Source organism: Gopherus evgoodei, chromosome 10, assembly GCF_007399415.2.
Source record: "Gopherus evgoodei ecotype Sinaloan lineage chromosome 10, rGopEvg1_v1.p, whole genome shotgun sequence".
Lineage (NCBI taxonomy): Eukaryota > Metazoa > Chordata > Testudines > Testudinidae > Gopherus > Gopherus evgoodei.
In genome coordinates this window covers 55,970,873-55,997,971 of record NC_044331.1, presented here as the reverse complement: position 1 = coordinate 55,997,971, position 27,099 = coordinate 55,970,873, and the positions used below count along the sequence as shown (strand labels likewise).

At 44.9% G+C, this 27,099-nt stretch overlaps 1 protein-coding gene across 2 annotated transcripts in view; it reads right to left on the bottom strand.

Annotated features, from left to right (window-relative positions):
* The window catches only part of LOC115659231 (syntaxin-binding protein 4-like), a 118,258-nt gene extending 92,671 nt beyond the window's left edge, over positions 1-25,587 (bottom strand). Inside the window, exon 1 of one of the 2 annotated variants that reach the window (XM_030579150.1) lies at positions 25,513-25,587. In XM_030579150.1, coding sequence (XP_030435010.1) covers positions 25,513-25,577 — 65 coding nt within the window. In that variant the 5' untranslated portion in view covers positions 25,578-25,587. Of the gene's footprint in view, positions 1-10,610; positions 10,683-25,512 lie in introns of those variants that run through there. The other variant, XM_030579151.1, reaches the window with a different exon arrangement.
* Between the last annotated feature and the right edge of the window lie 1,512 nt (positions 25,588-27,099).

Genomic DNA, 27,099 nt, shown 5'->3' with positions numbered 1-27,099 from the left:
CAGCGTCTGAAGTGGGTATTAACTCCTAGAGAGACAAATGTGTATTTATGGGTTCATTTGTCAGGTATTTTCCTTTCCTGGTTCTGATTCTCCTCTGATTTTCCTTTCCTGGTTCTGATTCTGATTTTAGTTGATCTTTGCTCTGATAGCCAAGAGCAAATTGGAAATTGTTCAACGAATGGTTTATATGTACTCATCTCATCACCAGCACTGCTTGGAGTACATTCTATTCAGCGTTCATTACCTGAGCTGATGATTTGTCACCCAAAGTCACATGATGGTGTTACTTCTCGTTGACAGGATGATTCCTATATCCACAAAGAGCTTTCAAGAGGGCCAGTAAACATTTCTGGTGTGAATACTACCCCGGTTCAAAAAAAAAAAAAGTAACAATTGTGGATTTTTTTCAAAAAAATTTACTGTGATTTCAAAAGAAAAAAAAAGGGGGGGTGTGTTTTGATGTGATGAATATTTTAAAATAAAAAGCTCCAACCAGCTCTTTAGCTGGTTGGAACTGTCTTCCAAAAATGTGAATTTATTCTTTAAAATACATGTATGAAAATTTTTGTCAAAAAGATGAAAACTGAGAAAATGTTGACCAGCTGTAGTGAGTACAGATTTGCTTGAGTCGTCAAAGAGAATCTGGGAGTGAGGGGCAGCTATTTGAATAATGTTTCTAGCTATCTAAATGTCCTAGGTACTTGTATGGGCCCCATTATTAAAGTATGAGTGTCTCCCAAGTATATTTATCATCACAACACCTCTGTGAGGTAAGGCTGTGCTATTATCCCCATTTTAGAGCTAGGGAACAAACATAAAGACACTAAGTGATACAGGAGGTTGTGTGACAGAGCAGAGATTTGAGCCCAAATCTCCAAAGTACTAGACAAGCATCGTAACCGCTGGACCTCTATTTTTCTGCAGTTCTTGTCCAACTCTTCCAAAAATGCTCTCCCTCACCAGACAGCAAAAACACATGGATGATGGAGGCTAGTTCAGGCAGGCCTGCTGCAACAACTCATTTGTAAATGGATACTTTAAACAGACTCAAACCTTTTATGCGCCTATTGGTTATTGTAACAATTCCAAATCCACTAATGCAGGAATAATCTTCCAAAACCACAATAATAGAGCATTTATATCCTGCCGCTAAGACTCATTACATGACTTGTTTTACACAAGGCCAGGAAACTCCCTGAATCATTGCTAATAAAATGAGTCACAAAATTAACTTTGTATGGCTCATGGGCCAGACTCAGCTAGAATATTTTGGCAAAGCTCTGTTGAAGTCAGTAGGTATGTACTGGAAGCAATAGAGTTATGCCAATCTAGCCCAGAGTGTTTAGCCAAGATAAAAACAAACACACACACACACACACAAAGAAAATTTTACACACATGCAATTCACTATGGTCTGGATCACTAAGGGTATGGCTACACTTGGAGATGTGCAGCGCTGGGAGTTACAGCTGTGTTCGTACAGCTGTGTAGGGAAAGCGCTGCAGTGTGGCCACACTGACAGCTACCAGCGCTGCAGTGTGGCCACATTTGCAGCATTTGCAGCGCTGTTGGGAGTGGTGCATTGTGGGCAGCTATCCCAGCATTCAAATGGCTGCAATCTGCTTTTCAGAAGAGGGGGGTGGGGTGGAGTGTGACAGGGAGCGTGGCGGAGACAGAGTGGATTTTTGGAGCTGACACTGTTCTCAGCTCCCTGCCTTGCAAGTTCTAAGGACTGGAAGATACATAGTGCCTACCTTCAATCATTTTAAAAGTTTTGACCTTTCCCCCACCTGTCTCTTATTCACTAAATGCAAATTATGCACTCCTAAATAGTCTTTAGACCATATAAGCAGCTGCTCAACACTACCCCTCCCCTCTCTCCTCAAGCAAACAGCTGTGAACATTCCAAAGCAATTCCCCTGCCTCCGCTCGCTCTCTCGCTGGAGCAAAGAGCAGCTGTGTTTGTTTTTTATAGTAGCTATGGGGAGATCGGAGTTCAGCCATTCTTCTGGTTTGTTGTGGACAGGAATTCTGGGATACCTCCTAATACCCTGGAGGCCAATAACAGCACTTTTGGTGGCTACACTTGATGACCAGCGCTGCATCACCAGCGCTGGAATCGCTACACCCCAAGCAGACCAGGTGTACAGCCAGCACTGCAACCAGGGAGTTGCAGCGCTGGCCATGCCTTGCAAGTGTGGACACAGGGTGAGTTGCAGCGCTGTAACCCCATCATCAGCGCTGCAACTCTCCAGTGTAGCCATGCCCTAAGTAATGATAATGTTATCACACCACTTCCAGCCCTTCCCCCCCAAAAAAACATTTAAAAGACCAATGAAATAAAAAGTAAAAGACATCCTTAACTGGCTTAACAAACAAGCAAAATATTCGCATCTAAAGAAAGGCCTAGTTCATCACACACCATCAACCTGAAATCTAATCCAGGGATTTTTCTTCAATTTTTGTATTAGTTTTTTTATCCTTATTTCAGTTTCTATTTTTTTTAAATGTAGATACTATTAAACTGCCCCATGATCCAGTGAGCAAGCCTGGAGTCAGGACTCCAGGGTTCTATTCTCAGCTGTGCGCTGACTCAGCATGTGAGACTGAAGGGAGAATGATAATGCTTACCCACATTTGTAAAGTGCTTTGAGATCAATTGGTGAAAAACACTATGAGTGGTAAGCATTATCGACAACAGAAAATATATGCAGTCATTGACAGTAACATTTATTGGTAAAGTAACTGCCGTTCCTTGAGAATAATGTGTGTATAGTTTAAAATAGGGGAAAGTGTAACAATAATTATCATAATTCCTATCTCTTATCTAGCACTTATCAGTAGATCTCAAAATGCTTTACAAAAGGAAGTCAGTATCATTATCCTCATTTTGCAGTGGAGAAACTGAGGCACAGAGCAGTCACCCAGCAGACCACTGGCAAGAGGTGGAACTAGAACCCAAGTCTCCTTATTTACTCCCATGAAAAATTTTCTTTCCTAAAAACATTTAAATGAAAACATTTCAACCAGCTTGACTTAATACTAAACATGTGAAAGGAGGATTTCTTTATTTACTTTTTTGTTTTATTTTATTTAAACTACCTGTGTCTTATAATAGGAACACAAAAAAAAATGTGGCAAAGCAAAACATAGAACAACCTATCTCTGTGTTTCCCAACAAAACTAAAATAAAAAAAAAGGACAGAAACAAAGGGGTTAACACAGAAGACAGAAAACACAGAAAGAATTACCTACTAGTAATCACATTTGTTATGGTTGTTCTCTTCCCCCATCCTACAGCCAGTTAGTAGAATTGCCTCTTCCTCCCAGGAAGCCAGAAGGCAAAAAAGACTGTCATTTAAGGAAAATACAGTCCAGAGCCACACTCTTTTCCTACCTCTTCCTTGAATGGCTGGGCCCGTCTGCAGGAAGAAGCTTATCCTGCACAGTTGGCTAAGGACATGGTGGACGACTTTGCACGTGGAAGGTTTTGCACCTCTCTCTTCAGCATCAAATTCTGATCACTGCCAAAAGCAGGAGTGTGGACAAGAAGATGGCCTACTGCAGCATGGTAAATCCTGTGCTTCACAAACAAACTGGACAGAGGGATTGGGAAGAGGATAAACTATGACAAGTACAGTGAACACTAAATTATTCTTTCTTGTCATACATCTCTCATTTCCTCCTCCTCCTCATTCTATAGCCAAGCAGCACTGGGAGTAGAGGTGGCCTCCATACCTCCATACACAGCTGAAGAGAGCCAGGTCCAATGGATAATGTCACAACTTGGGCATTCAAGGTGCCAAATTTAAGTCCCTTCTTGAACCCCACAAAAATCAATAGGCAGAGATGCAGTCAGAACACTTCCCTCACTGCCATTTCTCCTTCTGGAAGCACATTTTAAAGAGTTCTTCTGGATTCTCTCTCACATACCAATCGTGCAATTCTTCTTGCTCCTTGCCAAGCAATGTGCTTTGTCCATGGGAGATCCTGCCTGAAGAAACTACACCCTTCACTCTCTAGGGCAAGGGAGATTTAGCTGTCCAGATCTGGCAGGCACAATCAGATTCCCAGGGTCCAAAACATTAGGGCCTTAGGCAATATGCAGCAGGTGGGGATCCTCTCTCTGGTGGGAAGTCATAGTCGGATATTGCCATGCTCAGTTGGCTGTAACACTCTCTCTCAGTCTCAACCTAGACTGGTGAAAATCCCACTGGAACAAATAGATTGTCCCATTCAGGATAAATGTGCACCCTGCCTGATGCAGGCATTTATCACTAAAGAGTTGAGATTAGGGTGACCAGATGTCCCAATTTTATAGGGACAGCTCCAATTTTGGGGTCTTTTTCTTATATAGGCTCCAATTACCTCCCACCCCCTGTCCCGATTTTTCACACTTGCTGTCTGGTCACCCTAGTCTAGATCCTCGAGTTAATCCTAAGGGCAGAACTTAGAAATGGCTGTCCCTTTCTCTAAGGAAAATGCACAGATAGACGGACTCCTCCATATGCAGTAAGTGGGCATCCTGGAAGTCCAATCAGAAAAGAAAGCTTTAGGGTACTCAAAATCATACCTTGTGCACAGAATTTATGGCTTTACCATAACAATCAACAGCTCTTTTCATCTTCAGCTCTCCGCGCACTTTACAAAGGAGGAAAGTATCATTATTCATGGATTTTAGATGGAAAAACTGAGGCACGCAAAAGGTAGCGTGAAATGCCCAAGGTCACACAGCAGACCAGTAACAGAGCTGGGACTAGACCCCAAGTCCTCTGGCATCCCTGTCCAATGCCCTAGTCACTAGGGCACACCACTTCTCATAAGAGGAGAGGATGTCCTTTTTAAACCAGAATGTCACCTGAATGTACTACTCCCACCTCCTTCATGAAAATAAAATAGCCTCTTCCAGGAGCTCAGGAGCTGGGTTAGTGGTCCCTCGCTGGGTGCCTGGACACTGATGGCATGCATGAGAACACAAGCAGAACTGAAGAAAGGAGATTTGAGAATAATGCCATGTCTCAAAGGAAGCTTCTGCATGCCCCCTAGTCTTGAGGCTGTCTTCTACACTTCCCTCTTCCTTTCTTCCCTGCTTCTAAGGAGCAAGCAGCGGGAAGAGGAAAAAGGCACACCAAGTGGGAGCACCAGCTCCGGACCCACAGCACAAGGAGGCAAAAAAAAGGCTGAATTGCTTGGTTATACTTACCTAGCTTGGGAATGGGTTCATTTGGTCTCCTTGCTCCCTGGCAGGTGACTACACCCTGCTCTCAGTGCTGACTGGTTGTAGGATAGGGGAGCATATGACAGACGCAAGAGGTAACAGAAAACACTCAAACACAGCAATAAGGACGGGGCACAAGAAGGGCACAAGGAGAGAGACCTGCCCAAGGAAATGACACAGGATAAGTGTGACAATCAGACGTAGGGAGAAGGGAAGCGACACAGAGAAGCTAATGATGGAGAAACCCTGCCAGCAACCAACAGAGGGCTTCAGCCAGTCGGTGGCCTGACATGCCTTGCCCTGAGGTGACTACTTAGTCTGAGGTTCAGGCTTGACTGGCCCCACCTCCCACCCAGCAGACAGTTGCTTCAGAGCCAGACATCTTGCTTGCTCACTAACTGCATGACCTCGCAGCCTGGTCTGCTGCACTGTGCAGCCAGGTCACTGGCTGACCTGCCCCCTCCTTCCTCTGATCCTCCAGATCTGTCACTGTGCTTGTCAAGTATAATTCCCAAATCTGGACCTTAGCGTCCAAAATATGGGTACTAGCATGAATTCCCCTAAGCTTAATTACCAGCTTAGATCTGTAGCGCTGCCACCAATCAGGAATTTTTTTTAGGGTCTGATACCCTCTGGTCCCCCCAAAACCTTCCCAGGGGACCCCAAGACCCAGATTCCTTGAGTCTCACAACAAAGGGAAATAAGCCATTCCCTCCCCCCTCCCTTCTTCCTCCCAGCTCCTTCCCACCCTGGGAACACTAGGAGATTGCCTGATTCAACTTTTTGAATCACCACACCGAGAGGAGTGTTACCTTCCCCCTCACCCAGAGGCAATACAAGCTGCGTGAATATAACACAAAGAGAAAATTTATCCTTCCCTTATCCTCGCCAATTCCCTTGAACCTTAACTAGGAGAAAAAAATTAAACAGGTCTTAAAAGCAAAACTTTTAATAAGAAAGAAAGAAAAAGTAAAAGTTTATCTCTGCACTTTAGATGGTAAACAGTTACAGGGTCTTTCAACTTATAAACAATAGAAAGAAACTTTCTCCAGCAGAAACACAATTTAAGCTACTTCCAGCAAGTACACATATGTAAATGAAAAAAAAAAACTTAAAAGACTATGACCGCCTTTTCTTACTCACAATTCTGAATAGATAAGAGACTGTAGCAGGGAGATTGGCAGAAACCTGGTTGCACCTCTAGTCCCGTCCAGGACCCAGAGAGAACAAAGCCAAACCCAAAACCCACAAACAAAGGCTTCCTTCCACAAGATTTGAAAGTATCTTGTCTTCTGATTGGTCCTCTGGTCAGGTGTTTGCAGGTCACTGTTTGTTAACCCTTTATAGGTGAAAGAGACATTAACCCTTAGCTATCTGTTTATGACAGTGCTCATGGTGCTCTGTAAAATACTTTAACAGCACGTGTCACAAGGCTTGTTCAATTAGTCTAGCTGAAATAAATGGGCTAAAGGTATTAATATAATTTAGATACAGATTAATATTAAACAAGGTTTGGCATATAGAGGTTTAAGACTTAGGTTTAATATTATGGCTAATGTTAATAATAAAATACAACAATTTAAATAAAAATAAAGGAAAAATAATTAACCTGTTTGCAATGTAAAGTATAAAATAAGACTTTTGGGGCAAAAAAATTGCCCTTTTTTGGAGCTGGACAGTTTTTAAGAAAGAAAAATATTCATAACCAACCATTTTTAGCTCATATTAAAGATTGGCAATTACTGTCTTTTGAGGGAAGGGGAAGAAAAGAAGTTAGTTAAGATGAGCTGATGCTGCTATTGTTTAAGTAGGATTTTATTCTAGATGGTGTATGGAACGCAGCTGGAGCTAGAAAAGGTGGCAATGTCATCTGGGTCTTTCTTTGGCCCAGTTTGGTTAGGACATTTTTAGGATCAAGATGACAAAGGCCCAGGGTTTTAGCAGACAGTACGGGTGGCAGCCATGACGGTGAAGCTTGTTTTAGTAGTTAAAGACCTCTTTGTAAGTCCTTAATTTAAAAAAAAGGAAGGGGGGGGAATAGCCCATTCCTTTATTATTTTGTTTACTAATTAAGCTTAGTTTTTGATATACTATTTTGTTTATATTTTATTCACTGTTTTCTTAGCATGGTTTTAACACATTCCTTCCTTGAGTTACTGTAGTAGGCCTTTTTGCTTGAACTAATTCAGGGGGTTTTTTTGTCTCCCTTTTGTATCCTTAACCTTTAACATTTGTCGTTATGGGTTATTGAGACATTTTATGAACCTACAATCACTTTTTAAGGTTGAATTCACAATTAAAGTAAATTTGTAGGCCAAATTATTATAACATAGTTGCTCCCATGAGCCAATTCCACCTAGGATTGGACATTTTTTCATAAAATTACAGTTACAAAAAAAAATAGTTTAGTCATCTAGAGGAAAGGTAACGTGTACTTGGTTATATTTTAAGGTTTGTACATTTATTTTAAAATTGGGTTTATAAGTTTTACTTGATTAAGTATTACAAAAGTTACAGGTAAGTTTCATTAACATCTAAAAAGTGTAAGAACTTATATTTCACTAGATTTGTAGCTAAAACAAAACTTAAAACTGCTGCTGTTATATGTTTGCAACATGTTAAACTGCAACCTAGATCTTGTGTCTTTGGCTGTACACTCAAGATGGGTAAAGATAGCGGGGGGCGGGAGGGGAAGGAAGCTTTCCCCTTTTTTGCTGCTTACACAGTGAAAGCTATACAATTTACACAAACCATAAAAATTGTATGCACCAACAGTTAAGCTTGCTTACCTGGAGAAACACTTTAGCCCGGGTGGCATTTTTATTTAAGTGTGGTGCTTTCTTGAAAAAAAAGAAAAAGCAAAGTTCTTTTGGAACTAGTTTTGCATTTATGAGCCATCTGCAACACCCAAAGGCAGTAAAGATTTGCAGGCATTTTTACTGTCTAATAGACCTTGGCCACTACCTTTTACCACCAACATTTGAGAGGATAAAACGGCCATCATGGCAATTTAGCTTCTTACAGGAAAGCTAACCTGCCACACTAGCATTCTGCTGTCTCACATGCACAGAACAAAACAAACAAACAAACCAACAACAAAACAGGACAAAAACATTGCACAACATTTTAAAGACAAAACAATTACAAAATGTTTGGTGTTGCAACAACTCTTCCTTTTGGTGGTTTGAAGTTTAATTTCTAGTTAATGCAGCAGCAGCCCTGGTATAAGCTAGCATTTTGTTAACACGAGAGCCAGGCCAACTTAAAAGTCTGATTTAGCAATTTAATTAAAAACACTTAATTTTTATTATTTTTGCTTTTTCTTAAAAATACTTTGTCATTTTAAAACATTAACCACTGTTTTAAAGCTAACTTTTTTAACAAGCAAAAACAAAAAAAAACAGTTCGCTTTGCATACTTTTTTCAAAAAGACCAGCATATTCAAGGATTTAAAAACCTTTTTTTTTTGGTTTAACACTAACTTTGAAAACAAATTTTTGTTTGCCAAGGTGTTAGCTTCTAAGTCTGTATTAACCCTCCAGGCCCCACACTGGGTGTCAGAAATGTTGTATTAATTTAGATGGAATAAATGGACCAAAAGATGTTAACGTAACACAGTCACCGGTTAATGTTAAACCAGGGTTGGCCGACAGAAGCTTTAGTTTGCTTAGTGCCATGGCAAACACAATCATAAATCCTTTAACTTTTTATTAAAGATAAAGAAAAGGAGAAACAGTTAATACTTTACATTTCAAATGCTTTAACAAGGCTTTCATTTTAAGAACGTCTCTTGCTCCCTTTCCCTCGAGCTGGAGAGAGTTTTTATGAAGGGCGGGGGGTGGGGGAATCACTTTGTTTCTCAGTTTCTTAGAAGGTGGCAAATATCTTTTTGGGGAAAAGAGAAGTTAGTTGAAATGAACTGAAGCTATTCTTGTTGGCAAAGTCCAATCCCATTTCATCCTAGATGGTGTCCGAGATTCAGCTGGAGCACGGGATCAGCTGGGCCCTTCTCTGGTCTGGTCAGGGCATCTCTCAGGATCAGGATGACAAAGTCACAGGAGATGGTGGGGATGGTGGCCATGATGGCAAAGAACATTTAAACTTACAATTCAAGTAAATTCATAGGCTCAATTACTACAACAGGCTACAAATTCCGGAATCTTTTCTTAGTGATATTAAAACATAAAGATACACCTCTCAGCACAAACAGAAAAATCATCCCCACTCTCCTGTGTGGGGTTACCACAAAAACGATATGACCAAAGTCGTTTGCACAAATGACTACAGAAAGCAAATACTGAGTTTGGGCAAAGTTTATTTTAATGTAGGTCCTAAATTTGTTTTGTGATAAATTAGGGCTGAAGAAAAAGTATTTTGAACAAAGATTAAGGCAGTCAAACCAAGAAACAAAAAATAACCCCATCTGACTGAGGTGATCAGCCACAAAGTCTGAGTAACGAATTCCAAACTCACACACATACACACTCTCTCTCTCTCTCTCTCTCTCTCTCTCTCTCTCTCTCTCCCCCCCCCTCCGCCCTCATTGGTGAGTGGGTGAAAAGATACTGCAAGCTACCCATAGGCTGAAATATTTTCAGAAATATTATTCATTGAACAATTTCAGATAAATTAATAAAAAATTTGCTAAGTATATTGATTAAATTGTTCAAAGTGAAATTTAACCTGATTAAAATGCAACAAACCTTTGACAATAGAGAAATCATGGATAGCCAATGTGACACAGCAGTGTCATTAGAAACTTCACAGGGACAGCAGAGTTAGAATGCCAAAAGAATAGGTCCCTATCACTTTAGCAATGGAGAATCACCAGTAACTGATAACAGTATAGGGCTTCTGACAGCCATCTGAGCAGTTCCAAGAGACAGACAGACATATCAGTTCATTACAAAGTAACAAAGTCCTGACTTTTAAACTTGCAAAGCCTCCTGGAAATGTGCTATTAACTAAGAGGAGCTGAAGAATTTAGCTGATCAGAACTAAAACAGTAACTTCTAAATAAAGCATCAGCCTGTGTGACAGGAACCTGCAGTGCTAGGAGTATTGCAAAACACTAGGCTGGAGAGCAGCAACATATTCTGATGGAATAAAATAATGACTAATTATTATTACCAGTTATTAATTTCATTCATCTACAGAACACGTGCTATCCAGACATCTCAGTCCTAAAGCTCCAGCAGTGCTGCTGCTATAAACACACCTCCCATAAGGGCTATGGCCTTTCTCCCTGTTGCCATAACTACAGCTATTTGCATCATCCAGCTCTCTAATCACCCAATCTGTTATCAGATTAGGTGGCACAGTCAGCAGTACAGGATGACATGGCGGGTCATAGCCCCAGCATTCCCACATTAACCATTGGAAGGAAACTCACATGACCTATGCAGAGGCAGCGTTTTATTCATCTTGACTATTCTCTGCTGCAGTTTGCATGTTTGCAGCTTTAATCTTCTATTAGGATTGGCTCCCCCTCCCCCTTCTCACACAGGAGAGAGGCTGCGGGGCAGATTCTCCTCAGTGGTGTAAATAAGGAGAGAGTCCATTTAAGTTAGTCCCAGCTACTCTGTTAAAAACCAGTGAGAGTCAAAGACCAAGCTTATTTAGTGGGAAGGCTGTGTCTAGCATGGGCCAAAGTCCTCTGTGGTGTAAATCCACTGAAGGCAATGGAGTTATAGCATGGAGGAACTTGGCCTTGCATTCAGATGCTTTCAGAAACATCATGTTTCAAAGCAGCAGGATGGTGAACAGGGGAGCGGGGGAGAGGGTGCTGACCAGCGGTTACATTTTAACCCTTCCAGTGCAGACTGAGAAGGCAGATACGTCTGAAAAATGCTGTGCTGACCAGCACACCTGTAATCGGCAACATTCAGTTTAGGGTGACCAGACAGCAAATGTGAAAAATCAGGAGGAGGATGGGGGGGTAATAGAAGCCTATATAAGAAAAAGACCCAAAAATCAGGACTGCCCCTATAAAAATCGGGACATCTGGTCACCCTAGGTTCATTGCAAAGGACATCTCCCAAGGAAACTGCTGCAAGGCACGCGCCATTTCTTGCAGCAGTAGCGAAGGGGTTAATTCGATTACTCCTGGGTTAAAACTGCCAATCATAAGGAAGTGCCCATATGGCTGGGGATCGGACATGGGTTTAAACTAGTACTGCACAGCAGTGCCCGCTTCCCTCCTGCCTCCCCCGCCTTGTGCCTTACCTCTCCCCTGCAGCACTCACTGGGAGTGCTAGAGACAACAGTAAAGCCTCAGAACCTCACACAGTTTTAGCCTTGCTGCTGGAGCTGCTCAAAAAAGTGAGGAAAAGTATGTTCCCCAGGGGTTTGAGTCTCATTAACACTCAGGTACATGTAATCTTTAAGGCCCCTTTACATTGCCCAAGTGGTGTAAAAAGGCTGTAGTGTAAATGAGAATCAGGCCTATATTCAAAGTGTCAAATAAACTCCAAGAACCAGGTGGCAGGTGTATGTACAGTAACTCCTCACTTACAGTTGTCCTGGTTAACATTGTTTCGTTATTAGGTTGCTGATCTATTCGAGAACATACTCATTTAAAGTCGCGCAATGTTCCATTATAAGACTGTTTGGCTTGCCCCACTCCACCTGCCCGGCATTCCAGCTGGGGAGTGGGCAAGCCCCTGACACCCCGACCCCACATCCCAGCTGGAGCGCTGGGCAGGTGGAATGGGGCAAGCCCTCAACCTAACCCCCCGACTTACATTAATTCTTATGGGAAATTGGAGTTGCTTAACATCATTTCACTTGAAGTAGCATTTTTCAGGAACATAACAACAACATTAAGCAAGGAGTTACTGTACTAGAAATCCAATTACTACGACTAATAGTTTGTGTCATTGAGAACAGTCTAACAGCCTCATTCAGGTTTGGAGTAGCAGCACTCTCAATGGCTTTTTACCAGGCGCTAGCCAGGCAATTTCAGTTCCCTGATGAAGCTGTGCAGGGAAATCCAGGATTTATAGGCTACAGAGGATTCTGAGAGACCAGAAATCATGACTTTGATTGGCCTGCCCTGCTTTCTGTAGCAACATTCCTGCTTCCTCCCTCTCTCGATGACCAGCAGTACAGCAACACAGCCAGCCGGAGAAGCGCTGAAATATTGTCACATTACAGCTTTGTGAATGACATGACTGCCAAAGCCAACTTCTGCTTCAGCAGAGGGCCAGCTCAGGGCCTGATCCTCCCATCCTTAATACAGGCAGGGCTCCTGTCGACTCACAGGACTGCAGGGTAAAGCCCCAGAGAGGTAAAATTCACAGCTATTTGGAGAGCGGCTCTACGGAAGCCAGACTCAGCCAATCTGGAAACAGATCTTTCAGTTCCAGGCGGGTCCCTCCAGATCAGCAATGAAAGGAATGTATGGGAAGTGCGGTTTTCAGTTACTGACATGGCAAGTCAGCTGTGGGTGGGTTATTGCAAACTTTCTAAGGACAGAACTAACCCAGCATGGTTTTGAATTCTGGATTCACAGCCGTTAGGATATATATGGTATTTTGCCTTCTCCCACATTTCCCCTGATCACTTGGGACTCAAAGTAAAATAAATAAATAATCTCTCTCTTGCCCTGACTATTAGGAGGGAGAATTTAGAACCCGCCGTTTGGGGCTGACAGTGAACCTGCCCTCAGCACTGCCCAGATACACATAGGACCATGAGTTAGCTGACCCCCAGCATTCCCAATGTACACAGAGGAGCCAGGAGCAAATCAGCCCTAACCTCGCCCAGATGCACACAGGAGCATCTGGTAAAGCAGCAAATAGCAGACTCCTGCTGGGGAGGAGCTGGTTTCGTGCCTGTGGGAATGTACCATTTTGTTATAGTGAGCATATAGGAAATGGGCATATAGAAATCCCCCGCCTCAGAATTCTGCATCCCTCTCCCATGAGCATCATATATCCATGGAGCCTCTGTTCTTCCCACCCTGAGGCATCCTGCTCTCATCACTGATCTCTTGGGGAGGGGCTCAGGGGCCTTTCACTTTGTCTCCTTTTCTCAAGAGGTTTAGGGGTAGTGGTGAATGCTAGGGAAAGGAGGGCCTCTGATTTTATCCTCAATATCTGCAGGTTTCTTCTTCACACACACACCCAGAGCGATGCTGGATCGAAAAGCCAGCTCTGACCCTGACTCCCCTCCAACCTACACTGGTGTTTCTTCAGGCCATGTCTACACTTGGGGAAAGGGTGCATATTAACACATTCAAATCCTAGAGAAGACCAGGCTGTTGTTGTTAATGCATGTTAGCTGCTTGAGGTAAATCCTAGGTTCCCCCTCAGACAGCTAAATACCTGCTAAAACTAGGTCTCCCTGTGCCTGTTTCACAGAGGACAGGAGTCTGTTATAGCTCCCGTTCAAGTGCTCTAGGGGCTTTAGCAGCTTGTGCTTTTAGCCCTGGGGGTTCCCACATCAATCCCTGCTGTGCTGGCCAAGATGGCAGCCGTCACAAAGACAACACCTATGAGTAGGAACGAGCAATGAACACTAAATGATTTCAGCAGGTGTGACATTAGCTTTAGCCCTGCTGCTGCCTGTGCCCCTGGCCATTCCACCTGGTGTGGTTCATTTACAGTAGTTCTCTTGGAAGTGGCCCAAGGAGCCTTGCTTCCCATCCCTGCCTCTACAGGGATGTGGCGGGAACTTGTGAAAAAACTAGGCTTATAACTGCTGCGGCTCAATCAGAACAATGACACACTGCACTGCACACACGACACTATGCTAAAAATAACTTCATAGGTTCAGAGATTAAGTGACCATCATGGTCCCTTCTGGTCTTGCAGTCTGATCTCCTGCCCAGCATGGGCCAGAGGACTCCCTGCTTCAACTAGAGTATGGTTTTTAGAAAAAAAAAATCCAGTCTTGATTTTAAAGTTTCCGGTGGTGGAAAATCCACCGCAGTCCTTGGTAAACTTAATTACCTTCCCTGTGAAAAGTCTGCGCCTTATTTCTAATCTGAATTGATCTGGTTTCAACTTCCAGCCTTGGAACTTGTTACAGCCTTTTTCTGATTGACAAGAGAGGGCTCTTGAAATTCCTCTTCCCCATTTAGGTACTTATAGATTCTGATCAAGTCACTCCTTAACTGTCTCTTGGAAAGATAAATAGATTGAGCTCCTGGAGTCTTCCACTATCAGACATGTCTCCCAACCCTTTCATCATTCTTGTGTGTCTTCTTTGAACCCTCTCCGATTTTTCCAACATTCTTCTTGAATTGTTGACATAAGACCTGGTCACAGTATTCCAGTAGTGGTCACACCAATGCCAAACACAGAGGTGATATATACTCTCTACTCCCACTTAATATTCCCTCTTTACACATCCAAGGATCAGATTAGCCCACTTGGCCACATCACTGCACTGGGAGCTCCTCATGTTCAGCTGATTATCCATTTGACTCCCAAGTCTATCCATCTTAACTAAGTTTTTGTTCCGTTATTATTCAGTCACTAATCAGACAACATCCCACTAAACCCAAGGGGTGACTGAATGAGCAAAGATTTCAGGATCTGGCTCCTCAATAATATTTTTGTCTATATTTAGATTGTGCAGATTATTTGAATAAGTAAAAAAAGTCACACAGAACCTCTCATGCAGCCATTATCCCAATACCATTTTCAAATTTCACTAACTATTAAGATAGTGCGTGTAGTTGTTTTCAGGAGGAAATCAAAAGTAGTCAACCCAACTTCATATAGAAAGTCCTGTGCAGTCCTTCTCTTTGGGGACTGAAGAACCTCAAACAAATGTGGGTTTACAAACCGAAGCAACTTTGAGACATGGCTTTCAAAACTGCTAGACTTTCCCCTTAAGTAAAATACACATCTTCACATGCCCCTTCAAAGTTCAGCATTTCCACATAGAAAAAATGCCTCATCTGGTTAGCTTCCCTTCCCTCTCCTCCCAACCCAAACATCCTCTAAGAACATAAGAGCGGCCATACAGGGTCAGACCAATGGCCCATCTAGCCCAGTACCCTGTCCTCTGACAGTGGCCAATGCCAGGTGCTCTAGAGGGAATGATCAGAACTGAGCAATTATCCAGTGATCCATCCCCTGTTGTCTAGTACTAGCATCTGGTAATCAGAGCCTGGACATCATGGCTAATAGTCACTGCTGGACCTCTCCTCCATCAACTTATTTAATTCTTTTTTGAATCTAGTTACACTTTTGCACTTTACCCTGGCAATGGGTAAAGGGAAATAGGAAATTTGTGCAGTACCCACATATCCAAGTAAGATAAACATTCTATAAATACCGTATGTACCAACATCTGTTTCAGTTCAAATTGCCGGATGTGTTGACTCGAGATCAAGATTAACTGAATGTAAATATCTCATTTTTGGAAGCTTTAACAAGCTCGTTTTTCTTTCAAAGCCACGCAAGTTATTGCTGCATGTTCCTCAACAGGACCCCAAGTCCAGTTGGACTGGGACTGTCCCCACATTTAGGATCCTTGCTCTGCTGCTCCCAACCTTCTCTCACAAAGCAAAAGGTTAATCTGCTTTTCTAGCTTGCTGGAATTTGGGGGAGTCAGAAACTCTGTCTTTCTATAATTGGAAACTAATCTCCCAGCCATTTAGAAATGGATCTGCTTAGTTTAAGTGGCTGTTGTGGACAAACAAAAGGCTCTAGCCTCCTTCCTTGAACAATTTCTCAGGTTGATTTGATGGTTTAATTTTACAGCCTCATGCTCCCTCCATCCTATTGGCCCAAATCGGCCTGTAGCTCTTTAGAGCTCCTTACAGCTTTCCCTTCCCAGCACCCCTACCGCCCTTCAAGGTCTGGGGGACAGTCATGTCTGCTTATCTCATGTTTTTCCAAAGATGGAAACATGCACTGCTGCCCTTTGAAGTCCCCCTTCCAAGGTTTCACCCATACCACATCCCAGCCACGATCAGAGGTCACTGCAGACATGATGCAGAGCATCCCCCACACTTCAGATGGCTAGTATTTTCTCTTCTTCTCTCACTTTCCTCTAAAACTCATCATTGCCATTGGGCATGAGTCTCATATACCCAGTCGTGGCTGCATAGTAACACATCCACAAATGCTCCCACAGCCCCCAGTGAGACTACTCGGGGAGTAAGGGAGTATTCCAACCGAGTACAGGGAGCCTCAAAATTCATGCTACTATTTATCTGACCTTCCGTGAGCAGACAGCTCTGCCTGGGTCTCCTGCAGCATAGTTCTGTCAAGACATTAATGTAGCATTTTTGCTAGGTCTGCACAAAGACATACAAACTGCCAATCTAAATCACATCAAGAGTCCATCTAGCCTACTGTCCTGTCTGACAAAGGCCAAAGCCAAATGCATGAGAGGACAGTAAAACCCTATAGCGCATCTAACAGTGCAATAACGTACCAATAGGTTAGGAAATTTTCATGACACTAGTTCATGATTAGTTTATACCTTGTTCCTCCGCGATAGGTTTCTCCTATTATTACTATTCATACATCTTTTCTTTTACTCTTATTAAGCCATTTTCCTCAGTTCTGTCGTACCAAGTTCCCTAGACAACATATTGTACAAAGAGTGAAATAAACACAACATGCCCAATTCATTGTTACATTGGTACAATTCTGGAGTTACACTGGTGTAACCCCACTGACGTGAGAGACTAGAGAATCAAGAACTATAGATCTAATTTTGACTCCAATCCAGTGAACGTGCGTGCGTGCGTGTGTGTGTGTGTGTGTGTACACAAACACACAGATTTACATACACACATTCTTTCTTGCCCTGAATTATAAGGAAACCTATTTTAAATGCAGTGGAAACTCAGCTGTATCTAAAAAAAATATGAATATTGTATTCATTCAAGTAAACAAGTTCACACACACACACACACACACACACAAATAATATTAAGAAAAATAAAATACCCCAGCTAAAATCAATCAGCTCTAACTCAGTCAGCAAATCAGATGTATTAAGGGTTAACAGGATTACAAAGTCCCCAAGTTTCCGAATCCCCTCAGCCACAGGATTTCACTGGTTATAAACTTATTAACAGAAGCAGGTTGTTCCTTCCAGACTGGAAGAACTGAAAACTAAGATCCCTTTTCTCCCTAGGCATCCAGTCTAGACTCCGTCTGCCAGCCTGCAAATACTTTCTATCCTCTGGGTTAAGCTGTCTGGGTCCCCTGATGAGCAGCAAATTAATTGGGGAAAATAAGAGGCCGACAGCAGGAAACCAAAGGGAGATAAGTCCCAATGAATCCAAAGCCCACTGAAAAATTCACTGTACAAGGAAGAGAAGCAGCAGGGAAGGAGAAGCAGCTGCCAGAGGCCTGGTCTACACTGGGCAGCATGAGGGGATCAGGACCGGCTCCAGGGTTTTTGCCACCCCAAGTGGTGAGAAAAAAAAAAAGCTGTGATCGCGATCAGCGGCAGCTCCACCACGCCGCTTTCTTCTTCAGCAACAATTCAGCGGCCGGTCCTTTCCTCTGAGAGGAACCAAGGGACCCGCCGCCAAATTGCCACCAGAGAGCCCGACTTGCCACTCCTTCGCTTTGGCCACCCCTTCCCCTTGGCTGCCCTAAGCACCTACTTGCTGAGTTGATGGCTGGAACCGAGCATGGGGTGGATCACTCTAAGATACGCAACTTCAGCTATGTGAATAATGTAGCTGAAGTTGACATACTTAGATCTATTTACCGTGGTGTCTTCACTGTGGTCGGCCGCCTGCTAACGCTCCCCCGTCGACTCCGCCTATGCTTCTCACTCTCGTGGAGTACTGGAGTCAACGAGAGGGCGCTCGGCGGTCGATTTATCACATCTTCATTAGACGCAATAAATTGACCCCCGCTGGATCGATCACTCCAAAGGTAAGTGTAGACATGGAAAAGAACAGGGATGTTAAAATAAAGTCCTCTGGGCCAAATCCTAGTCCCTATTGATTTAGTGGGACAAAGCCCATAGATTTCCTTAGGACGAGGATCTGACCCTCTGGCTCCAATGAGATCTAACTTCAGAGAGTGGAAATATGAAAAGAAAAATCATGAAGAACATTTTGTTGAAATAGTTTCTTGGGTTTCCCCGTGGCAAAAAATGGCTCATTTCACCAACCTTTTTTGTTGAACTTTTGATGTATGAAAAACTTCTAATAGCCCTTGAGCTGGTTGGGAAAAAGAGGGAAGTGGGAAAGTTTTCTTCCTTTTCTTTTTGGTCCAAATAAGACTTTTGATCAAAATAGGAATCAAAAACAAAAATCAGGAAAATTGAGACCAGCGCTTGTTCTAGTGGTTGATGGAACCCTGCCCCTGTGGGGAACAAACGGCATAACACTCGTTGCCTTCTGAGAGATAGGCCTCATGTTCTCAGGCTGAAAGGGATCAAATCTGCCTGATGGATTGGCATAAGGGCCTGATTCTGCAATGGGTGGGCCTCTATGCTAAGCCCCGAGGAAGCCAAAGGGCCTGTGAGGCCTCAGGTACCATGGGAGGAAGCATGAAGGGGCTTGTCCAGGCATTGTAACTTGTAGAATTGGGGCTAAATCAGCAATAATTCCACTCAAGTCAATGGAGCTACCTAGGCACACCTGACAACAGGAGCCAGTCCCAGGCAACACTGTGTGCATTTTTCTTTACAAGCTCACCCAGCAGCTGCCCCATTTCTCTTTATGCCCACCAAGGCCTCCTTCCACACAGCATCTGCTTTTGCAAGACAGCCTGTCAGCTGCTGATGCCACCTTCTGCCACTGAAGCCAATGGGTGATTCCAACACTTCCTTCATTGGCTGGAGAAAGAAAACGCCATACATAAGAACGGCCCCACTGGGTCAGACCAAAGGTCCTTCTGACCCAATATCCTGTCTTCCAACAGTGGCCAGTGCCAGGTTCCCCAGAGGCAATGAACAGAACAGGTTATCATCAAGTAAGCCATCCCCTGTCGCCCATTCCCAGTTTCTGGCAAACAGAGGCTAGGGACACCATTGCTGCCCATCCTGGCTAATAGCCATTGATGGACCTATCCTCCATGAACTTAACTAGTTCTTTTTTGAATCCTGTTATGGTCTTGGCCTTCATACCAGATCCCTTTAACCATTATCACTCAGTCACATTTCTGAAAGCAGTGCTTCCAGACCAACCATTCATGGAGCCTCCCTGTGCCAGCTGCTGGGCCATCAGAGTGGTGGCCAGTTCCTGCCCGAAAGAGCTTGCAGCCTAAGTAATACAATAGCTCTCATGACCTGTTTAGGAGCTGCCCCACCCCACAGTGGCTGAGCGGGCTTCATCTCTCTCTCCTCACAACCCCAATCTTGCAAGGAGCTCAGAAACATTCCAGTTGCTCCTGAACGGTAATCTGATTTTTCTCAAATGACCCCTGCATCAAAAGCAACTCTGTCCCACCTCTTTCCTTCATCCCTTTTCCTCCCCATTTCTGCTCTCCTTTCTCTTTAGTCATTCTTGTTCTCACCCATCACAACCCTTTCCCTGCCCCTCCCTATATCAGCAGCACTGCCCTTGACTCCTTTGGCTTCCCATCTTTGATTCCTTTCTCCAGCCCAGTTGCACCGTGTTACTGCTCGTTCTGGTCCTGGCTGTATTTCAGCAAGGGAGATCTACATCTACAAAGCTACTTCATTGGCCCCCTTCAAATCCCTCCTTTGCTGGGACAAACTCCACAGTGGTCCGGCAGAGATCACTGTCTGGTGTGCCGAGATCACTGCCTGGTCGTGCTGAGCAGTATCATCTCATTGTTTCTTTGTGTGCCCTCCATCTGTCTGAATCCACCCATTGTCTCTTGTCTTATACTTAGATTGTAAGCTCGTTGGGGCAGGACCTGTGTTTCTGTTCCATGTTAATACAGCCCTCAGCACAATGGGGTCCTGGTCCATGATCGGGGCCCCTAGATGCTAGCACAATACAAATAGCATGACAAGGCAAAAATCTATCCAGCCAAGGCAAGTCATCATGATTGATGGGCAGATAATTTCTCATTTGTTTTATCCTCACTGTTGCAGAGGAGAATATTTGCATCTAAGGTGTACATTCTATGACAGTTTTCCAAATCTGACTTCACTTCTACTGGAAGATCTCAAAGTGTTTTATAAAGCATTCATGAATTAAGCCTCACAATTGAGCCCGATCCAAATCCCATCAACTGACTTCAGTGGGCTTTCAATCAGCCCCAATGTCCGCAGGTAGGCCAGCAGTATTGCACCCATTTTACAGATGGGAAAACAGAGTCATGGAGAAGAGAAATTAAATGCCCAAGATCACAGCAAGAGAGCCTGAAACTGAACCTAAGGGTGCCGGCTTCCAGTCCCCACACACTAATCACTGCCTAGGACACAGATTTTAGAACTTGTTCTGTTCACTCATCAGTGCAAGGGAAAGGTTGCCCAAGTGTCAGTTCCCAGCAGGTGTGACTGTACAAAAAGTACCAGGGTATGGGTCAGTTTAGTTAATCTATTCATTCATTCATTCCAGACACTCTAACAAATTAATCTTTTAATCAGTGGCAGAGTTGGGCCACATTTATCAAAGTGATGTTTACTGCCCTGAAGAGCTTGCTTCCTGGACAAAATCCTAAGCAAAGTGTAAGGCCAGCAGAACACCACCCAGCCCATCTGGCACTTTTCATACACTGGGGTCCTGGAGGGAGCTTGGCTTTCCCCTGAGCCAACAATTTTCCCAATGCATCAACAGGACTAATCAGACACATACTGTTGCAGAAACAGAGCAGCTTCTGCTAGGCAGATTGCTGCACAAACTCTTCCCCTCCTTTTCTTCAGCTGTTCTCCAACTACAGGCAGATAAATCCCACAGAGCTTTTCTCCGGATACAGGGTTGGGTCTGAAATTGTGTACTGGAGAGGATAGTAAACTTCTGGGGAAAGGAAAGTTTTCACCCACCCGATTTGCAATCCAATGAAAATGAAGTCAGATGAGTTCTGAGTGATTTTGGCACCATGCCCACAGAATGTGGAGATACACTAATGGGTTGGGTTTTGTGGAGGGTGTTTTTTAAAACATTTAGGCAGATTGTCATTGTCTAACAGTGTGTCTGTCTAGGACAGGGATCAGCAACCTTTGGCACGCGACCCATCAGGCAAATCCACTGGCAGGCTGGGACGGTTTGTTTACCTGCCGCGTCCGCAGGTTCAGCCGATTGCAGCTTTCACTGGCCGTTCCAGGCCAATGAGGGCTATGGGAAGCGACAGCCAGGATATCCCTCAGCCCACCTCGCTTTCCGCAGCCCCCACTGGCCTGGGACAGCGAACCGTGGCCAGTGGGAGCTGTGATCGGCCAAACCTGTGGATGCTGCAGGTAAACAAACCATCCCAGCCCACCAGTGGATTCCCTGATGGGACGCGTGCCAAAGGTTGCCGATCCCTGGTCTAGGAACTTGTACACCCCTCTATCTACTTTAAGTGCTCAGATGGCCCCCATGACCATAGTACCTGAGCATCTCACAATCCTTAATAGCGTCATCCTCACAACACCTTGGGGGGGGGCTATTATGCCCATTTTACAGATGGGAATTGAGCCCCAGAGAGACTGACTTGCCTAGGGTCCCACAGGAAGTTGAACCCCCCTCTCTAGCTAGTACCCTAACCACTGGACCATCCTTCCTCTTTAACTATCATAGAATCTGAGCGCCTCGCAACTGTGAGTGGATTTTACCTTTACTGTGCCCATATGAGGCAGGAAAGTGTAAGCACCCATTTTGTACACAGGGAACAGAGGCACTGGATAAATTAAAGGCTTTGCCCAAGCTCACATAGAAAATCTGTGACTAAGCCAGGAACTGAACTTAGGTCTCCCGGGGCCCAGCTTAGTGTCCCATCCACTAGGTCATCCTTTCTTCCATGGGGACATGCTGATAAAAAAAACACTTGAGTCCTGTTTGCACTGCAACTTCCACCAGAGATGACTCAGACCTGCCAATAGCGGTGGGGAGGGGCAGAGTGAGGGCAGCAGCTTCAGCAAATATTATTAAGCATGCTCAGTCTGTGTGAGCATGCTCACTACAAGCCAAGGAGCAAATCTGGAGGCCAGGGGTGCTTCTTGCTTCCACCATTGTTCCAAAGCTCTGCTTACGGCCAATTGCTGGTACAAAGCTCGCTCTTGTAGACAAGGCCTAAGAGGAGGATGTAGGGCCCAGAAGCCATCCCCCCACACCTTTTTTACCTACGAAGCAGTAATCTAGTGACCTCTCTATGCTCACAAGTATTTCCACTCCCACCAAGTTGGAGATGCTGGGCCAAATCCCACTCTCCACCACACAGGTGTAAAATCAGAGTTCCAGCACCAAAGTCAGCATAGTCAATACTGAATACACTGGAGTGTCACTAAAAGAGCATTAGGGGGTTCGGTGGAATCATGAGGAAGCCAAATTCAGGAGCAGATGATGACACTGCACAGGTTTTAAAAAGGAACGATTCTGGAAAGGTACAATGTCTTTGCTTATTCCTGGAGGCACCTCACACATTTCTGTGTGCCTGAAAACAAATGATTGTTTATTATTATAGCGCACCCTGCAGGGCTGAGATGCACCTTTTGCATGTATTCAATACATCCATTGACATGATGGAAACTGGAAATCTAGATTAAAGTCCAGACTTCACTCTCCTTGTGGAAGTATCTCTAGGGTTTTAAGTTCTTACAGGAGTAACAATTTTTCCTGCAGCTGAAAAAGCAACTAAGCAAACCAAAAATATTCTTTGCTTATAACATTCTCCACCCCTCCTGGAAGGAATTTGCTAATGAATTCCAGTGGGAGCGACACAAATCTCTGTTACTTTTAGTTCAACATTCAAGTGTTAAACCATCAAAGAAAACAAATTTCTTGGAAACAGTTAAAGAGGTTAGTTTCCTCTTACTAGGTTCTTCCTTATAAGGCATCTAATGAAAACTTTATGGGATTATGGGGACATAAAAGGTGAATTATTTCTAGCAAAGGCAAGAGAAAGCCCTGTTCAGAAAGCTCAGGATTGCTTTTAAAGGCAAAACCAACTGAACATGTCTCATGTCACTAGAAAAACAGGGCCAGATCCTCACCTGGGGGAAAACCAGCGTAGCACCACTGAAGTCAACAGAGCTACAGTAGGTCACACCAGCTGAGGTTCTAGCCCACTGAATCCATAATTCATCAGCCAGTGAAGTCAGTCACACTATGGACCCAGACTGGGTCCATTCAAGTCAATGGGAACACTCCCATTGGCTTCAATGCACACTGGAGCAGGTCCCACATACAAGTCTATGTACCATATTAAAATTAGATATTAGCCATCTTTCCTCTGCCCAGATTTTCTGCTTCATGGAAGCATCCACATTAGAAAGCCAGACATGTTCTTAATCACACTCACCAGTTGAGGGATGTACCAGGCCCTTGTCATTTATTTCTGGTTGGTTTCAGTAACACCATGTTCTCCCTTTCTGAGGTTTTAAACACACTTGTATATTTACTGCCAGTTTAATCAAATAATTACTTTTCTAACCAAGCACTTACAGTATCAAATGTCCTGTCAGAACCAAAATTGCATGTGTCATTCTGTGCATGGTATGAGCATTAGGGAGCAAATCAAGAATTCCTGGGTCCAAGCCTGGTTCTGACACTGATTCTGGGGCTCTGGCCAAGTCCCTTAACCTATCTGCTCCTCTGCAGTTGGGTTACTAGTACTTACCAGCCCGGGAGCATTAAATTACATATTGGGATAGATTTAAGCGGGTGGCAAGTTGGCATAACTCATCTGAGGACAATGGACCTACTTGGAATGACACCAGCTGGACCCACTATGTTAAGCACTATTTTTCCAGCACATTCCCCATTTATGATGGCGACCATATTTGCATATGGAATGCAGGAGTCATGCACTGTACCAGTAAGGCTTCCTTCAAACTGCCCCATTTGGGAAATTAACTAGTTTACTCAACCTCAGGTAGAATTTAGAGAGAATTGAACATCCAAGCTACCTGGTTTCCCTCCTACTGCCCAATCCAAAACAGCCTTCCATTCACTTCACTGGACTTTGGATCAGACCCATAGCGAGGTACTGCCAGTTGCACATGGATATATGGTGTGCATCTTCCTTTGACCAGATACCACCACTCATTTCATTGACGGTCTCAGACTGGACTTGTGCAGCAGGCTCCAGGGGCCTGATCCCCTTCGCCGAGGCCATGTTCCGCTATTTACATCTAGGCAAAATGGATGGAAAATGCTACCAGCTCTGAATGGGAGCAGAAGGACAAATGACTCCACAAGCTGAAGGGACCCTCGGAGTCTGACCCATTTTCTGCTTGTTAGTGTCCTGGAACAAGAACTGTTCAAAAAGCAGCAGCTCAGCTCTAGAGTCTATCAAACCCTCTCCCTTGTCTCGGCACAGACACCTGCTTTATTTTAAGTCATTTTTAGTTGCATTTGTCCTTCCAGGGGGTGGTTCTCCAGTTGTCAAACTGAGTGGAAGTAATTGGCGAGAGTATTAGTGCAGGTTCCTAGAATATCACTGAGCTCTCCTAGTGCTAAGGCCTCTTGTTTTTATGATCCCAAGCTAGGGAGTTGCATATCCCAGGTGCCAGCTTAGAATTTCTACGTATCACACATGGAAGCTGGCTGACAAACGTATCTTTTAAACTCAGTCCCTTCTAGTGTAAGAGTCTCAGAGCAGGGAACCAATTCAGTTCTGCTGCCTTTTCTACTGGTGCATCTCTGTTGGAGCCACTGGGGACAAGGCTGCAATGGCCCTTTCTAGATGTTTTGTGCACACTTACTGTTCCAAACAAACACTACTGGCTTAGAAAGAGATCACAAAACTAGCGTTGGAGCACAGGGGCTGGGAGCCAAAAGCTTTGGGGAGCTATTCCCACCTCTGTGGGACCCTTGGCAAAGCTTTTCACCTTGCTCTACTTCAATTCCCCCAACTATAAAGCCAACCCCGTGACCCATCTCACAGAGGAAGGGGGCTGGAGTGTAGGGGCTACCAGGCTTAAATAAGAGGGCAGGGGATTGGACTCGATGACCTCTCGAGGTCCCTTCCAGTCCTAGAATCTATGAAAATAATCGTGCCTTGTAAAGGGTGGCTGGAAGAAGGGAGTTACAGGAATGCACCTGCTCCCCTTTCAGCGGCCCTGCAAAGCGACTCCATGCAGCGCCCTTCCCCGGTCACAAGTCAATGCGTTCTCCTCGGGACCCCCCCGCGATGGGTCCATTCCCCGCCACCCGCGTTAGAAATTCTCGGCCCTTCCCTTTGTGCCAGCGCTCGGCTCCTAGTGGCCCGGCCGGGCCAGCCCAGGGGCGGCAGCCCGCTTACCAGTAAATGAGAGAGAGCCCGTCGAAGCGCTCCAGGTCCCTGCCCGGGGGCCGCAGATAGGACATGCTCCGCGGCCCGCAGTCACTCGGCCTGGGCACAGCTCCCGGCCAGCGCCTGCTCCGGGGCGAGGCGCCCGCTGCAGCGCTCCGCGGCCATGTGGGTGCAGCGAGCGGCTCCCTCCGGCCGCGCTCGCTCTGCTCCAGCCGCCTCCCCCGGATAATCACCGCGGCTTTTCGCTGCAGCGCGACGCGTCTAATCCCAGCCGGCCGGGCCATGTGACGGGCTCCGGCCCCGCAGGTGCCGCGAGGCTCCAGCGCTCCCCGCCGCTGGCTGGGCTAGCGACAGATGTTGCGGCTCGCGGCTTAAGCCTGAATGGCAGAGCCGCCGGCAAGGGCAGGCTCCGGCTCAAGCGCTGCCAAGGCTGAAGCGCCGGCTCCAGCCAAGGAGGGGCCAGCAAAGCGCTGCGTCTCCCTGGCCCTCTGGCTGCCAGGCGCAGCTCACTGCATGAATGGGGAGGGTGCTTGAACCCCGCCCCGCCAGGCAGTGCACACAAGCCGCACAGCCAGCCTGGGTTGTCTGTGACCCACCCAATGCTGCTACTTATTATAATAATCTGGGGCTTCTTCTCAGCACCCTTGAAAGGGAAATCCACTGTGAATCTGAGTTGGCGCCATAGCAGCTGGAGGAAGAGGAAAGAGCAGGGTGTATTATTATTGGGAGTGCAATTGGGCCAGGGGCTTTAAGAGAAGTGATCCAGGAATAAAAAGTGCCCTGAATGAGTATTAGATGGGCCAGAACCATCTGATGGTCATTCAGTCCTTTAAACACTAGGGCTGCTTTGGTTAGATGAGCAGTTGACATCTTACCAGCGAGTCAGGAAAGCGGCCCTAAAATATATAAAGTAACGTTGCAAAGAGCCCTGGGGCACCTTATAGACTAACAGAGGTATTGGAGCATGAGCTTTCGTTGTATAAGGTGCCCCAGGACTCTTCGCTGCTTTTACAGGTAAAATTTAGCAGATGCTTCTTCCAGCAACATGGCAGACCACCTCTCTGGTCAGGATCTCTCTCCAAAGATAAAGTGCTCAGTTTCTTTGTCTTGTTAGGTGAAAAGATAAGGGGGGAGGGTTCTTTGCCCCACTTTTGTAGCCCAGTGAACCACCGAAAGCAATTTTTCTGAATGTTGGTCTACCCTCCCTCCCCCTGTAGAGTTCACTGGACCTGTGAGAAAGCTGACATGGAGTCTGGTGGTGAAGGAAGGTTTATGCTAGTTTCTTCCTCAACTGGTGTTTTCTATAATACAAATTGATCTGTTCCTGCCCCCTTCGTTGCAAATGAAAGGGGCCCTTGACCTACACTTACAAGTCAATTCTGACACCTAGCTGGAGACATCAGTTCTTTGTCTGGGAGAAACCTGTTTACTCATTCCACAGCCTGGTAAACACATTTTAGTGCCACATTTACTGTGCATATGCCAGCCACAAAAGAATGTTCATAAGCTGTGTGTTCTTAGCTTTCCAGTGACACCTTACTTGACACATATCAGATACACTTGAAACTTTCCACCAGATATCAAGGAGCCCCTTGT